Source organism: Phaethon lepturus, unplaced genomic scaffold (genome assembly GCF_000687285.1).
Source record: "Phaethon lepturus isolate BGI_N335 unplaced genomic scaffold, ASM68728v1 scaffold1169, whole genome shotgun sequence".
In the NCBI taxonomy this organism is placed as follows: Eukaryota; Metazoa; Chordata; class Aves; order Phaethontiformes; family Phaethontidae; genus Phaethon; species Phaethon lepturus.
In genome coordinates this window covers 13,589-27,572 of record NW_010563992.1, presented here as the reverse complement: position 1 = coordinate 27,572, position 13,984 = coordinate 13,589, and the positions used below count along the sequence as shown (strand labels likewise).

The 13,984-nt window shown below is 36.5% G+C and overlaps 1 protein-coding gene across 1 annotated transcript; it reads right to left on the bottom strand.

Moving 5' to 3' along the window:
* Nucleotides 1–3,156: 3,156 nt before the first annotated feature.
* LOC104626709 (protein piccolo-like) lies at nt 3,157–10,762 on the bottom strand (the record flags this gene model as incomplete). Its single annotated transcript, XM_010294700.1, has 2 exons — nt 3,157–3,326; nt 8,554–10,762. Coding segments are annotated over 2 exons (2,379 nt in total), but the record flags the coding sequence as incomplete, so codon positions are not given.
* Nucleotides 10,763–13,984: the final 3,222 nt, after the last annotated feature.

Sequence of the window (13,984 nt, the reverse complement as noted above, 5' to 3'; positions counted from 1 at the left end):
AAAAAATAACCATAGAAAGAGCCTCGATGTCTGGAAATTTAAAGAAGTTGTTGGTCAACTGGCAGTGACTAAGCAAACTGTTGAGGTCAACAGGGATCAGTGAGAAATCTGCAATAGATTATGTATTGATTAGGTTTAACCCATGTTTACCCTCCTCAGGTAAGCAGTTCAGAATCGCTATATTGGGAAACAGCTATTAAAATACTAAACTGCACTGCAACTGAATGTGATCTAAGAATATTATGTAGCACCACAGGAGTTGCTATAGAAACAAATATATTTTAATATTAATAATACAGTATGTGAGCTTAATCCACTAGTTTATAAGAAATCCATGGAAAAACCTGGAAGTTCAGGGTTGTCACTCCACTGCATTCTTACTTCAAAAGCCCAGGGTTGTGCTTTATTTATTACCTTTAATTGCACAAACTCTGTGGGACGTAATCAAGCAATTCTGATTTCCTCTAGTAAGGAAATTGATGTTTCACACATGTGAAACAAAATCTTCTGTAATACAAATATCGCAGTGGTCAGTAAAATATTCACATTTTCTATAAAGTAGAAAATATGAATGACAAGTTTACAGCCAGTAAGTGTATCTGGTAACTTTGGCTGATACATTACAAGCAGATTAGTGCTACTGATGCAAATACTTCCTTTTGTGGCTGGTTTGCCCTCAATACAGGGTACTAAAGGAGTTGCGATGGCTTAATTACTATGCTAACCAGGAAACTGTCCTCCTAACTGATTTCAGGAAAACCTCTGCAACCAAGCAAGCTCTGGGTGAAGGTTGGACCTGTTCAGATGGTCAGGATGAAGAACAATTTGCCATTTTTGGCTCCAGAGTACATTATGCTTGGACACTACAGCGCTCTGTGCAGAACAGAGTTGTGGATACAGGAGGCAGACAGCATGGGACAATGAATTCACTAACTTCTTTGTTACAGAAGAGACAGGACTGAAAAAACCTTTGGGGAGTGTTTACTTTGCACACTCATTGGCCTGAAAATGCTTTATTTTTCTTGATAGCTTTAAAATATAATATGAATGCTAAAAAATAAAGATGTCGATACTGATTTACTTGCTTCTACTGCTAAGTGTTTTACTTTCAGAATTTAATGTGGAGATAATGAAACTTTTTTAAATGGCTCTGACCCTTTTTATTTTGTCTTAAAGTAATTTAATTTCTGACTGTGTCTGATTTTTTCTTTTAAATTATCTCAAACAAATGTTCACAGAAGATATTTAAGATATACAAGCTCCAAGTAACATTTTGACAAGGTAGATGATGCAGAGTTGGTGAGAAGGGGCATTCCTCCCTCCTGCAGACACACTGACACTATTTTGTACCAGTGGGTGAATGACAGTAGCTAACTTGGGCAGAAACAGATGAAGAGTGAACTGTTTTAAAGCTTCTCCTTTCACATCACTTGTCTTCTGCAGACGCTTTACAGGGCACCACACAGAATTATTTTGAACATATTCACTCTCTAGTTTCCATCCCAGATTGTACAAAACCTCAAAAATGCCTTTGGCGAGATCTTAAATCTATTTCATATAAACATGGGGATATCACAACAGCTTCAGGGAGGGGAAAAAAAAATCCTTCTGGAAATAATCCAAGAAAACAAGAACTCTCAGTTCTCTTAAAATTCCTCCCAAAAAATTTTGATCAAAGCCTTTCAGCCAGTCTAGTGTAGTGCTATTTATAGAGGAGAAAAAACAAAGATCAGACCTTTGTGACTAGTAACTTGCCCTGCAGCTGTTTCCCAGGGCAAAAGCTCCGGAGTGCCAGAAGTTAAATATGTCTTACTGACCACCTCCATATCACAGAGCTCAGGATAACAGTAACCTTCTTCGTGGACAAACTTGATTTTCAAAGCAGATTTTTAATTTTACATCATGATTCTTTAGTGGTCAAATACAATTATGTACGCTCAGAATAATGCGTGCTTCTTACAAAGATTAACGTGCTCAGATAGGCAGTTTTTAATCTATTGCCAGTGATATTAAGAGTTGTGGAGATTCTAAAACAACCTTTCTTCTGAAAAAAATTGGTTCATAGACTGAGTTTTTGAATAGATTCCTGTGAACTTGTATGTTGTAAAACCCTCTTTCTCAACAAGAAATGAGTAGGCTCAGTACAACCGCGGCTGTGTAGATCTCAATATATGCTAAACTAGAGATCAGAAAAAGAGAGAAAAATAAAAATAGATGACAGTTTGTATTGTAAGATATTTGAATGCTTTTTTTCATAAAAACTACATCCTTTCTTCCTAAAAACTACATTCTATTGTTAAATGTCAGTGAAAATGCTCACCAGCAAAAAAAGTTTCAAAGACTGCATGACAGTAGGATATTCCTGTTTGTATGTTATCTGAGGAATCAACATGAGCAATATCAGCTATTAAGTATCGCAAAGGGGCCATTCAGCGCCTTCTCTTGTATCCATTGCATCTCACTCTTGTATCCATTGCATTTCACTCTTGCATCCATTGCATCTCATGGAAAACAGAGTATAATCTCAATCAATCAGTAAGAATGATAACTGAAACAATCAAGTGAAGACTTTAAAGATCTGAAATACATAAACTTCATTCATACAAAGAGGATATGTGATGGTATACTCAGGCGAGCTAGGTTTCAAAGTCGTCAAGCGTGTAAGGCAGAATATGGTATTTTTCTTTCTCGCTATAAAAAATGAATCATTCTAATTATTAGATTGATAAAATCTTGCTGATTTATTCAGTAATTGATCCCAGACTGCTGAGATAATACTGACCAACTGAAAGTGGAAACAAAGGATAAAGCAACTCTTTTCCTTAAACAATTAAAAGAAAGGGCTTGAATTTGGATGGGATTAAGCTACTAAGGTAAAATGGGACTGACAGTTTTCTTTCTTTATTATTACTTCTCAATAGGAATACCTAATGTATATATAGTTCTAGTTAGAAGATAGCTCCTTCCAGATATATTAAAAAAAATCAAAAGACAACCTGCAAGATTAATACTGAATTGCAGACAAATGTTACTCATTTCATCATCAAGTACTGATGACAAACACAGGTTCAACAGCACTTCAGCTGAATGTAGCTGCAATTTGATTAATCCTGTAGTCCCTACACTATCAGACAGTATGATTAAATTGTCAGACATTTATAAAACTAAAGGGACATCTTGACAGCTTACTTGGTCTTGGTGTTGACTTGGTGGTCGAGAGTGGGACAACTTCTCTGGCAGCCTTCTGTCAAGGGCATGTCCATTCTCCAGACGAGACTCCCTGGGCTTGTCAAACCAATCTGTTTCTTCACGACGGAGGTGATAGGCTTTGAAAACCAAGGACAGGTCAAATGTTCTGATCCAGTGCTGGGCAAAGGGCAATAATGTGCATTGTGCATAGCAAACATGCATAGTGGTTACTAACTGGCCATGCAGCTAAAGCAAAGTTACAGTCAGGACTTGAGACATTGAACTCAAGCATAATTTAGCTGTAAGTGATAAAGCAAAGTGAGAAGATTCTGCTTATGTCAAAACTATGGATATTAAATACCAGAAGAAACCCAATGCCGAGTGCTATAGCCATTTCCTTCCTTCTGGCAGCTCAGAAATACACTGCAGATTTCACACATTTCTAAAATGTTTGATGAAAAAAATTAGTCAAATTGTTACTTTGCAGTAGGCTAGGGAAAAAAAAAAATCCAAAACAAAATGCAAAAGACAAACCCTCAAAACCCAGTGTCCACTAATAGCCAAGTTTCTGAACTGACTGTTTTTCAAAATACGTTGGCAAATAATCTAGAAGTACTTATAAGAAAATTGAGACTCTTTTATGAAATCACTATCATCCCAAATCAAAGAAGATATGAAGCAATCTACACTCCTTGTAATTCTAAGCAGAAATATTGCAAGTGTTCTCATTTTGAATTCCATCCCCCGATTTTGCAGTATGAGCCTTCTTACGCATGGAAATTTAGCCAGAATGTTCTTTCTGCAATAACTCTGTAAGATTAATGTTCTTCTGTTTGTAACATTTTTTAACCTGTATAAAATCCATTGTGTTAGATACCCTTTGGGGATCAAATAACACCAGCTGACTGAAATCAGTTTTGCAAATACATATATTTATGCTTATTGACTATTGGGTCAACTAACAAACGTTTCACTCCATCGGGATCAGAATCAACTACGTGTTTAACAATATTTCCACTACACAACAGATTTCATCTGTGTTGTCCATCAGTGTAAATCAAAACAAGGTAGAGTTAATTAGAATGTAATGAAAGTTTGAATTTTATGCTTTAATAAGCAAGATAAATTTGGAATTCAAAGACAGACAATATTTGTTTCAGCAAAACCACCGAAATTGCAAACCTTAAATAAGGTCAGTTGTTGCTATAGTAACAAGAGTGAATGCAATTGTTCCATGACACAGAAGAGAATTTAAAAAGGAAAAATGGTAGTAGTGTGCATAATCTTCTCTATTTAGCTGTTAAAGTAAACATAATGTAGTTGGTTTAAAAAATAACTGGAAAAAAGTTTAATGGCAGGAAAAAATAAAAGTTTTGTTTTTTCATTACTATTTCATTAAATTCTCCAAAATGAAGAATAATATATGCATGATTTTTGAAAAATAATATTTTGTATGCGGTAAAAAAATTCCTATGTTATATTAGGCCTTTGGACAATTCTTAATCTTGGTTCAGATATTATGCAGTCTCTTCCTTCCTAACTATGCACAAATTTGATTTAATACAAAATGGTTTGAAAATATTATTTAGATCAGCATATATGAATTAAATAGAAACATTATTAAAGGTTGATGCTTGTCTGGCTAATGATCAGTTATTGATTAATTACTCTCAATAAATCCTTATGATCTAATATGCAAATCCTTTATGCTTTAGACATTTATGCCAATTGATTAGTGCCTGCATGTGCCAGGCTGGTTCATAACTCATCCTGACAGAACTTGTTACTGAAGCTCACCTGAGGAACCTAATGCATTTTCCTGATCCCAGACGTTGATGCTGACTATCGCAAACTGTGTCGTTAGCTGAGCAGAAGAAAGAATGATATTTTTTTTCTCTTCCCATCTCAGCTGAAATAACTTTTGCTGGATTTCTTCTCTTGAAAAGCTAGCACATATGTAGAATCCCATACTGCAGTTCAGACCAACCTACTTTTTATCAAGCTGTGATGAATGTGCATGTTTTATATGAAATTTAAAAAGGTATGTATGCATGTGTATATAGACACACACACCGCACTCATAGGTACATACACACACAATGGTTTTTGGCGTGGGATTTGTTTCTTCTGAAACCTGCGAACAGCCAAGATGAATCACTGACAGTCTTAGAGGATATATCCTTTTTTTCCTAAGACTAACAATACGCAGCCCAATGGTCCCGCCTGTAAAAAACTCCTGCTGGAGTCACTAAGGTCCCATGCTGTTAACCGCACACACTTTAACAAAGGTGAGACTGAACTCGCAGGCTGTGGAGTCCAAGAAACTTGTTCAGAGAACTAACAGTGAGCACTCTAAATCTCACAGATGAAAAAGTACAAGAGGTCAGCTGTGCTGATGTCTTGATATCTTCACACCTCGATTTTAAAGTTCTAAGCTCTATGGTAGGATTAACAAATTCGCATATAAAAGAAAAAAAAATCCGTTAGGGAAGTACCTTTTATATCTTCTCAGCTGACCAGCAGGGATTATTCACATTCATAAAATGGAGCACTAGCTTCAGCATCCTTGAAAATTAGTATCTTCAACATACTTAATAGTTTATGGAAACTGTGGCAGCTTTGGGTTTAATAAAGAACTATTTGCTGGATCAGAGCTTTCATGGTACTTCGCAACTTGAGAAAATACCAGGTGTTTCAAAAGCTCAGAATGCTGTTTATTTTCAAAGGCAAATTCTGGATGTTTTGTTCTTTTGACACTAAAGCCATTTTTTTAACCTGTTTAAAGTTTGGAATCCTTGTGTAAGTACTACTTATATGTTGAAGCATGGTTTTAAGATTTGTTACAGTATGTGAGTGTACTTAGTGAAAAACAGAAGGTTTGGCCTCAAAGACCTATTTGTATTGTCTTCTGGTATTTCTTTTGGAATGTGACTTATAAAAAATGAATAGAAAGTCAAGCACACCTCTCAGTTTGAACTAAAGAAAACAATTTAAATTTAATATTTGACTTTCATTTTTAAAAGTCTCTAAAGATGAAAATTCAAGCTTTAGCATAAGAAGAGTTTCTCTGAGATAGTACTTAGGAATTATTTCTTTTAATGAAATCTCATCAACACCTTGCAGCAATTGTTTAGAAAAAAAATAAAAAAGAAAACTGTGTTAAAAGGCTGGATGCAACACACCAGAATAGCTGCCCACTGTGAGGGCACTACAGAGAAAACTGCAGCCCAGAGAAAAGGCCATAACTTTTGGAAGAACTGTAATTTCTTCTTTGGAAAATTTTTTATCTTACATCCAAATTATATGAATTATTTTCAATTCAAGTTACTTGCTATGAGACAGCATATTTGAAAATAGGGTCATAAAATGTTTTGATTTCCCAGGACTTCACATAAAATGGTGCAAAAATAAGCTCTTTGTGAAGAAACAAAAGCTTGATAGAAATTAGAAAAATACTGTTGAAAGGAGAAGCCTTGGTATTCAGGGACATGTCAATCTAATAAGGAACATATGAATTGAGTTAGAATACTTCTGAAAGAGTGTAAGTAATAAGGGACTAATTTAAGAACAAAACATGTTCAGCCTAAAATGTAACATGTATGCCTTGTGCAAATATATAACAGAAACATAATGCACTGTAGTGCAGAAATAGAATTCCCTATGAGCTGTTTATATGAGGTAGAATAGTACCAAATAGGCTTTCTTTGGTCCAATTTGCTTCTCCTTAGTTTTCAGGAGGAGAAGTCCTTTATCTTTCACAATGTGACCCTAGAATGACCCTTAAAAGTCACAAGTTGAGACAAGATAACATCTACTTATTTAAGAAGGATTATATGAGTTGCAACTTGTGGAGTTCCTCTCAACTGCCTTCAGATGTAATTACAGGATTCCGTGTGCTAAGACTTTAAGAACAGTGAAAACACTTAAACTTCTGATAAAAATCATAAAAGCTGATGGTCCCGAACCTCTCCTGAAACCCGAAACACAGGCTTCATGAGGAGGTTGTAAATATCCCAAAATATGAAAAGAAATTAAGAGAACAAACCCTTCAACATATTGTAGAATCAGGAAGGCAAATAGATTCAATTTGCTAATGCTTATGAAAGATTCAGCATATGTAAAAAGGCAATAATGCAATAATGAACACTGAGGTTAATATAAACCTGAAAAAGAAACCATACTACTTCATAATCATGCAGATGTGTCTTTTGAGACAATCATTGCCATTTACAGACAATATAGCGCATGCAAAGTCTCCTTTATTGTGCAGTAAATACACATAAGAAAAAGTTAAGGGAGCGCATACAATTTTGAACATTTAAATATCATTTTCTTTCAAACTGTCTGTCTGATTTTTAAACAATTTAGAATATATTAAATCTGAACTGACTCAAACAGAACTGATACATAATTTGCAATTATTTAGTACCCAAAACCAGCTTTAACATTCTGCTGTACTTATTCAGAAGAAACATTTTTAATTGCACCATTTATAATACATCAGAAAGGTTCCTTTCTTGAACCTAAGTGAGATAAACTCTTGTGCTTATTTGGCAGACATATTGTATGGGGTGCATATAAAACCAGCTACGCTGCATAATCATCAGAAGAAGTAAAATACTTTATGCAAGTTTATTGAAGGATGAGATTGTCTTGCACCATCCAAATGACAAATTATCTTACATCATCACAATTCTGAATGCACAGAAGTCCACATGACAGGATGTTTTCAACAAACCATATGTAGAACGTTATTTTGCTGTCACGTTAAGCTCTATATGGTTCTAACGTACAATACGTATTCAATGAACACACTATTTCTATATATACGCAGACCTAATGTGGTGCATCGGGAGATGGAATTGTCAATTCTTGAATTCTATCATGAAATTTCATGCAAATAAAATTACTAGAGTTTTTTAGAGATTTGGGAGATTATTTCCAAATCCCAACAAAAACTATTGCAAATAAGTTCAATGATTCACAGTCACTGGAGTAGGCTCCACGTAAAGACTGATGGTAGGGACTGTATCGTACATGGAATATTCTACACAGTATCATCAGAAAAGTAGACATCAACAAGTGAAAAGGAAAATGCACAAGCAAACCAAAAGGAAAGCAAATCAACAACTATGTAGTGAGCATGCTAGAGTAGCTTAACACCATCCAGAAACTGCTGTTAGGGTAAAATAAAAAATATCAAATAAAACAAAAAAATCAAAGCCCAAAAATGTAGATACACAGAAGATGCACCAAGGAACAGAGAAAAGAACAAGTCTTTGAAGTATAACAAAAATTAGACACATGCATAGAAATGAGGATTTGCGTTGTGATAGTAAGATACCAGTCTGAGGCCTGATTTACCTTCACTGTCTGACATGGCATGCTGGAAGTCATCCATGATGAAGGCTATATCTCGATCATAGCCTCGAGTCCGTGACTCCTCCCTCATATGTTGCTGGACCTCAGGTAATGAATGGCTTGATCCAAACTGGTCCCTGGTATCTGCAGATATTGGTGGCAAGGGTCCAGCTGCCGCTCTTGCCATTCCCATTGGCTGGCCAACAGGACTTAGTGGGCTCTCTTCCTCTGAGTTCTGTGCTACAATTGGGATCCTTCCCCTGCTTTGGCTAATAGGTAGACTGGTGGGTTTAGTTCTTCCAGAAGGTGCTGCATGGCTAAAGGAAACATCTAAGGGTTCAGCTTCTTGGGCTTTCAGTCTTAAAGAAGAACTGGAAGAATCCCTTTTTAGTGACAAATCAAGCCCATAAACTGAGGAGGGTCTAGATGAGGGCCTAGATCTACTACCACTGCTATAAGACTTGTCTGCTTCATCTTGTAGTGTGGATCTCATTGTTGGACCCAGTGCAGTCCCAAGGCCTGCTCCAACGGATGAAGTCAGTGGTGGCCCCATGTATTTCTGTTGCTCAGTGATGTTTTTTCTAAGGCCAAATGTGATATCATCCTGAAGAAGCCTTGCCCTAGTAGTAATTCCCCCAAGTGTTGAAGTGCTAGAAGTCATATAGCTTGAATAGTCAGGCTCAAGGTCTCTACTTTCTTGGATAGGTGAAAACTTTGTTAATTTGGGGTCTATCAAAGCTTTCTTATGTTTTGACTGCTTCTGGTAAAGGAGGGCTGCTGGAAGCTGCTTAGCAGCCTGTTTCTCAAGAGTAAGCCTACCTATGCTATATTTCTCAGATTTTGGAAAATGCCTGTAGCTGCCCTCCCCATGGTAATACTGTGACAGGCCAGCCAGATGATCAAGACTTTCTGCACCTCTACGGAACTCTTGTTTTATCTGATGTTTCAGAAGTTTGAGCTCATAAGGGTCTTCCATTGGGTCTTCATCAGATTTAACGTAAGAATGTAACCTAGAAGAAGTCTGCAGTGGTGCTAGGAAGTCTGACACTTCTTGTGCTCTCCTGGCCTCAGTTGTGCGAAGCAATCGATCTGTTTTGGTCAGTTCTTTCTCATGGAGGCTAAAACTGGAACCAAGCGCCCCTGTTCCTTTAGTAAGTTCTCCTATATCATCAATCAGCACATAATTTCGGGCCGTATGATGGTGGTCTATATCTGCATAGAACGAGTCTGCAGATATGCTTGATATAGGGCTGCTTGCTATGCTGTTTCTCTCATCTAGTCCTATCCTTAAATCCAAAGTAGAGTATTTACTGCCCAGCTGGGAAACGCCGTAATTATTGTCAGTTGAAACTGGTGCTATCATGAGAGGCTGATTGCGAATTACATCATAGTTTGTCGTTATCTTGGGCTCCAGATATAATGGGGTTTGCCTTGGCTTTGGCTGTATCACCATCATCTGTGATGGGAGTTGATACGATGACTGTTGAGATGGTGGAGGTTGAGCCTGTGGAGTAAAGGACATAGCAGCTCCTGTTTGGAAAGCTGTCTGGGTCTGATAGGGTGAAACTTGCTGGTGATACAAAGGCTGCTGTTGTTGGTAATGTGATTGCTGTGTGAACTGAGTTGGTGCTTGAGTTGGCAGGGCCGGAGATGAATATTGATATTGAGCATATGGGCTTGTAGCAGGGGCAAACTGTGTTTCTGGCTGGGTTTGTGGTGGCATAAACTGGTTAAATTCTGTCTGGGGTGCAGTACGTGGTCTTTCCAAGCCATGCTGAGTTTCTATTCTGGTTGACCTGGTATTATTAACTTCACTGTCTGACATATAATCACGTTCTTCTGCTACTCCTTGGAGATAGGCACGCTCTCTCTTTTCTCTTTCTTTTAGTAAGGCTTCTTTCCTCCTATTAATGCCCATTTCTAAGTATCTCAGCTTGGCATCTATTTCTTTTTCCTCCTCATCTAGCTCTGCTTGCTTCTTCCTAAGCTTGGCTGATTCACGTTCGACCAGATCCAATTCCCTGTCTATATCCTGAAGAATTTTGGCTCTGGCCATAGTGGTGGTCCTACAAATCCTTCTGCGTGAAACTGATCCCACAGAGGTATATAGTGACTGAGTTCCTGCTGTTGCTTCCTCTGGAGGTGGGTTGGGCAGAGTCCTCTTCACCTTCTTTTGAGTGCCTGATGGAGTTATGCTTGAAGAACCTTTTGTCTGCAACAGAAGAAACAAGAATGAATCACTACTCTGGAGGCTTGATCACAAATTAATCATGAGCCGTTTAAATATTTTCATGGCATGGTTTTATATTTTAACCACATACTTTCTCTAACGCAGAGGAAGCTTGTGGTATCTGTGAATAAGCAACAGAAAACGGCATGAAAAAATGCTGGCAGTCTGCTAAAGGTCAGGAAAATAAGCAATCTAATGCAAAACAAGGGTGACACTCGCTAAGACTTTGTTTAGCTTGAGACTGAAAAATCCACTTTTTATTCTTGAAATGGACTTGACTGTCATTTGAAAGTTTATTTGTTTTTCTTTAATCTCCATACACATATACATAAACATATACAATGCATGTGTGTGTGGGAGGGGTATATATATAGATCTACACACCTTCCTTTTTTATAGCATTTAGTAGAAAAAATATATGTATAATTATAAATGTGCGTATATACATATTAATATATAAATATATATATAACCTGTACATCCAAATAGAAGTCTCTGAGCCAGACACTGAGCACATACTGAGCAGCTATAACTAGTACTGAAATCCAGACACCAAAGCAGGACTTTTTGGTGCCAACGCACTTGGTACAACAGGTAGTCCTCAGTCCACCTTGTTATTTTTGCCTCACTTCTACTGCTACATATATATTTTCAGGGAAGATTCTTGTGCTTTACAAAAGTGGTGTGAGCTTTCTTCAGTTCACTGAAGACTTTCTTAAGTGACATTGGTTTCAGTTCCAAAACTACAGTTTAAAATTTAAAAAAAGTTAAGCAGCATACTAGGAATCTAGTTCAGTCCAGATGTCCAAACTTCCCCACAGTTAATAGTAGAAGGGTGATTCACCCTGATCTATTAGGCTGATGAGTCATTTTTTGGAGGTGCCTATCTCTCTTCATCAACTAGGAAAGCAGGCAATGCAAGTGGTTAAATGCAATCTAAACTGTGCCTTAAATTACTAGGGTTTTTGAAAGGTTATTTTTAGTTTTGAAGTAAATTTAGGCTCCCACACAATGTAGACACATTAAGAAGTGGTACTTGAATAATTTTGAAATTGCATCCTATCTCCCCAGTAGCTTCTTACAATTTTGCCTTAGTAAAGGAAAAGGGATTGATCTATACACATACACTAAAAATAATCACCTCAGCCATTACAGAATGCAGCCATGTTAATAGCAAAATATGGAAACACTTTAGCAGAGTTTAATAAGGGAAGTAAAAAGAATATCAACCAACTTGACTCTCTCTGCAGGCAAGCACAGCACTTTGGCAAGGATTAACTGTTATTAATTACAAATGGAATTCCTTCTGAAATAAAGCTTAGCTTAGATAAGAAGTCAACAAGATTCATTTTAATTAGGAGGTTATAAATTATGATTTTCTCTGTTTATTCTAATATGTTGTCAACAAATTGTAAAAGTTTTTAAAAAGTGTTGACAACTCTTTTTTGATGCTCCCCTGTTACCTAACCTTAGCAAATCACAATAATCAACACATCATTTGTCATAGATCTTTAAAGAAACATTCACTACCTTTTCAAGTGCCATTTAAGCTCTTTTCATCCTCTTCATCTAAATTCCATCAACTTCTGCATGTTTCAGATTTCAATAAATGCAATTTAATTTGTATTCAGCTTGCTGTGGCCATTTCCCAAACCCATGTTGTACCAACAAATCAAAGGCACTAATTTTCTCTTGCCCAATGTGTACTTATAATCAAAGAAAAATAATTGACTACAGTAGGTCTAGTTGGCTATTAATTTATATTGTAAATTCAGTACAATACCACTGTTATTTCCCCCTCCCAAACTGAAATAGCAATCACAGATGGTGAAGCAGTCACAGATGGTCACTGGTATTGGGGAAAAGCTATTAATAACACACCTATTAAAAGGTCTACAATACTTTATGGAATTATTATTTTCAGATGACAGTTAAGTTGCTGATGAATAAATCCCAGCGTCAGCTTACAATGCATTTTATCCAAAAAACCCAATAACTTGTTTTTATATCCTTGTCTACATATAAAGAAGCTCAGACTAATAAACTCTATGGGAAGATGTACCACTTGCTTTTGAAAAAGTATTGATAACCTCTAGTTCTCAGCTGCTATTCTCATAAAAGGCAAGTTTTAATTATTTTTAGTGGATATTTGCACTGGGATAAGAAAAAAATAAATATGATATTTTAGTACTGTGATAAAATCTGTGGGGTCTTTTCTTCTTCTTGGATATTCTCATCATCAGTTATGTTAGCATGGTACCTAGGAACTTCATTAGTATATTTAAGGGAGGTTCAGCTGCAGTATTTTGGCAGATAACTTTAGAGTAGTTGTTAAGTTTAGTTTTTGCATTTTCCTTCAAATTTGTTAACTAGCAAGGAAAAAAGACAAGTTAGGGCTGTTCTTCACCAAATTCTAATCTCTTTATCACAAAGAATTGGTAGTGAAAAGGAGTAATCATGGTCTCTACCCCTGTATAACACATTTATAATGTTATGCTCATTTTAGGTTTAAAGTAATCAAAGGAAAGATGGGACAGAAACCTTCATAAGACTACTCTGGAGGCAAATAAAATAAAAGCCATCAAATATAGGCAGGCATTCTTAGGCCTTACAATTACTGGTTAAAGTTAGGTTAGACGTCAGGTGACATTAGCAAGCTCTCTGACTGAATAAGCCAGTATTAGTAGCTATCTACTATCACCCTCAGTAACTTTTAAAAATCAATCTCTGTTTAGCAAATGATCACTCTAAATGTTGACTGTAAATCTCAAGAACTAGAATTAACTTCTGGTGCTTGTTTTGCCATGACATCCTTATAAATGTTATTACTTTATCGCTGACCCTTGTGTATGGAGAGAATTTCATATTACTCTGGGACCTCTCTTCAGGATAGACATAAAGGTAATCAGATCTGCTTCTGAGGCAAGGCTGACCTTGCTAAAATAAGTCCAAAGCTTGTGCTTAAGATAAAGCTATACATACGTTCTCCTCAGTACTACAGGTTAAAGAACTGAGGAAAAACAATCTTTCACCTCCCCCACCAATTTTTAAGTTTAACAACGTTTTGATAATAAAGGCAGGAAAAGAATGCGCTCCTCAGTCTTGCAGTTCAATGACAAGATAACATCACAATGAGCAACTCAAAGCAATGAGCTGAAGGTTGCATGCAAACAGATTTAGCAAAACCTTCCTTTTCTGCCTTGC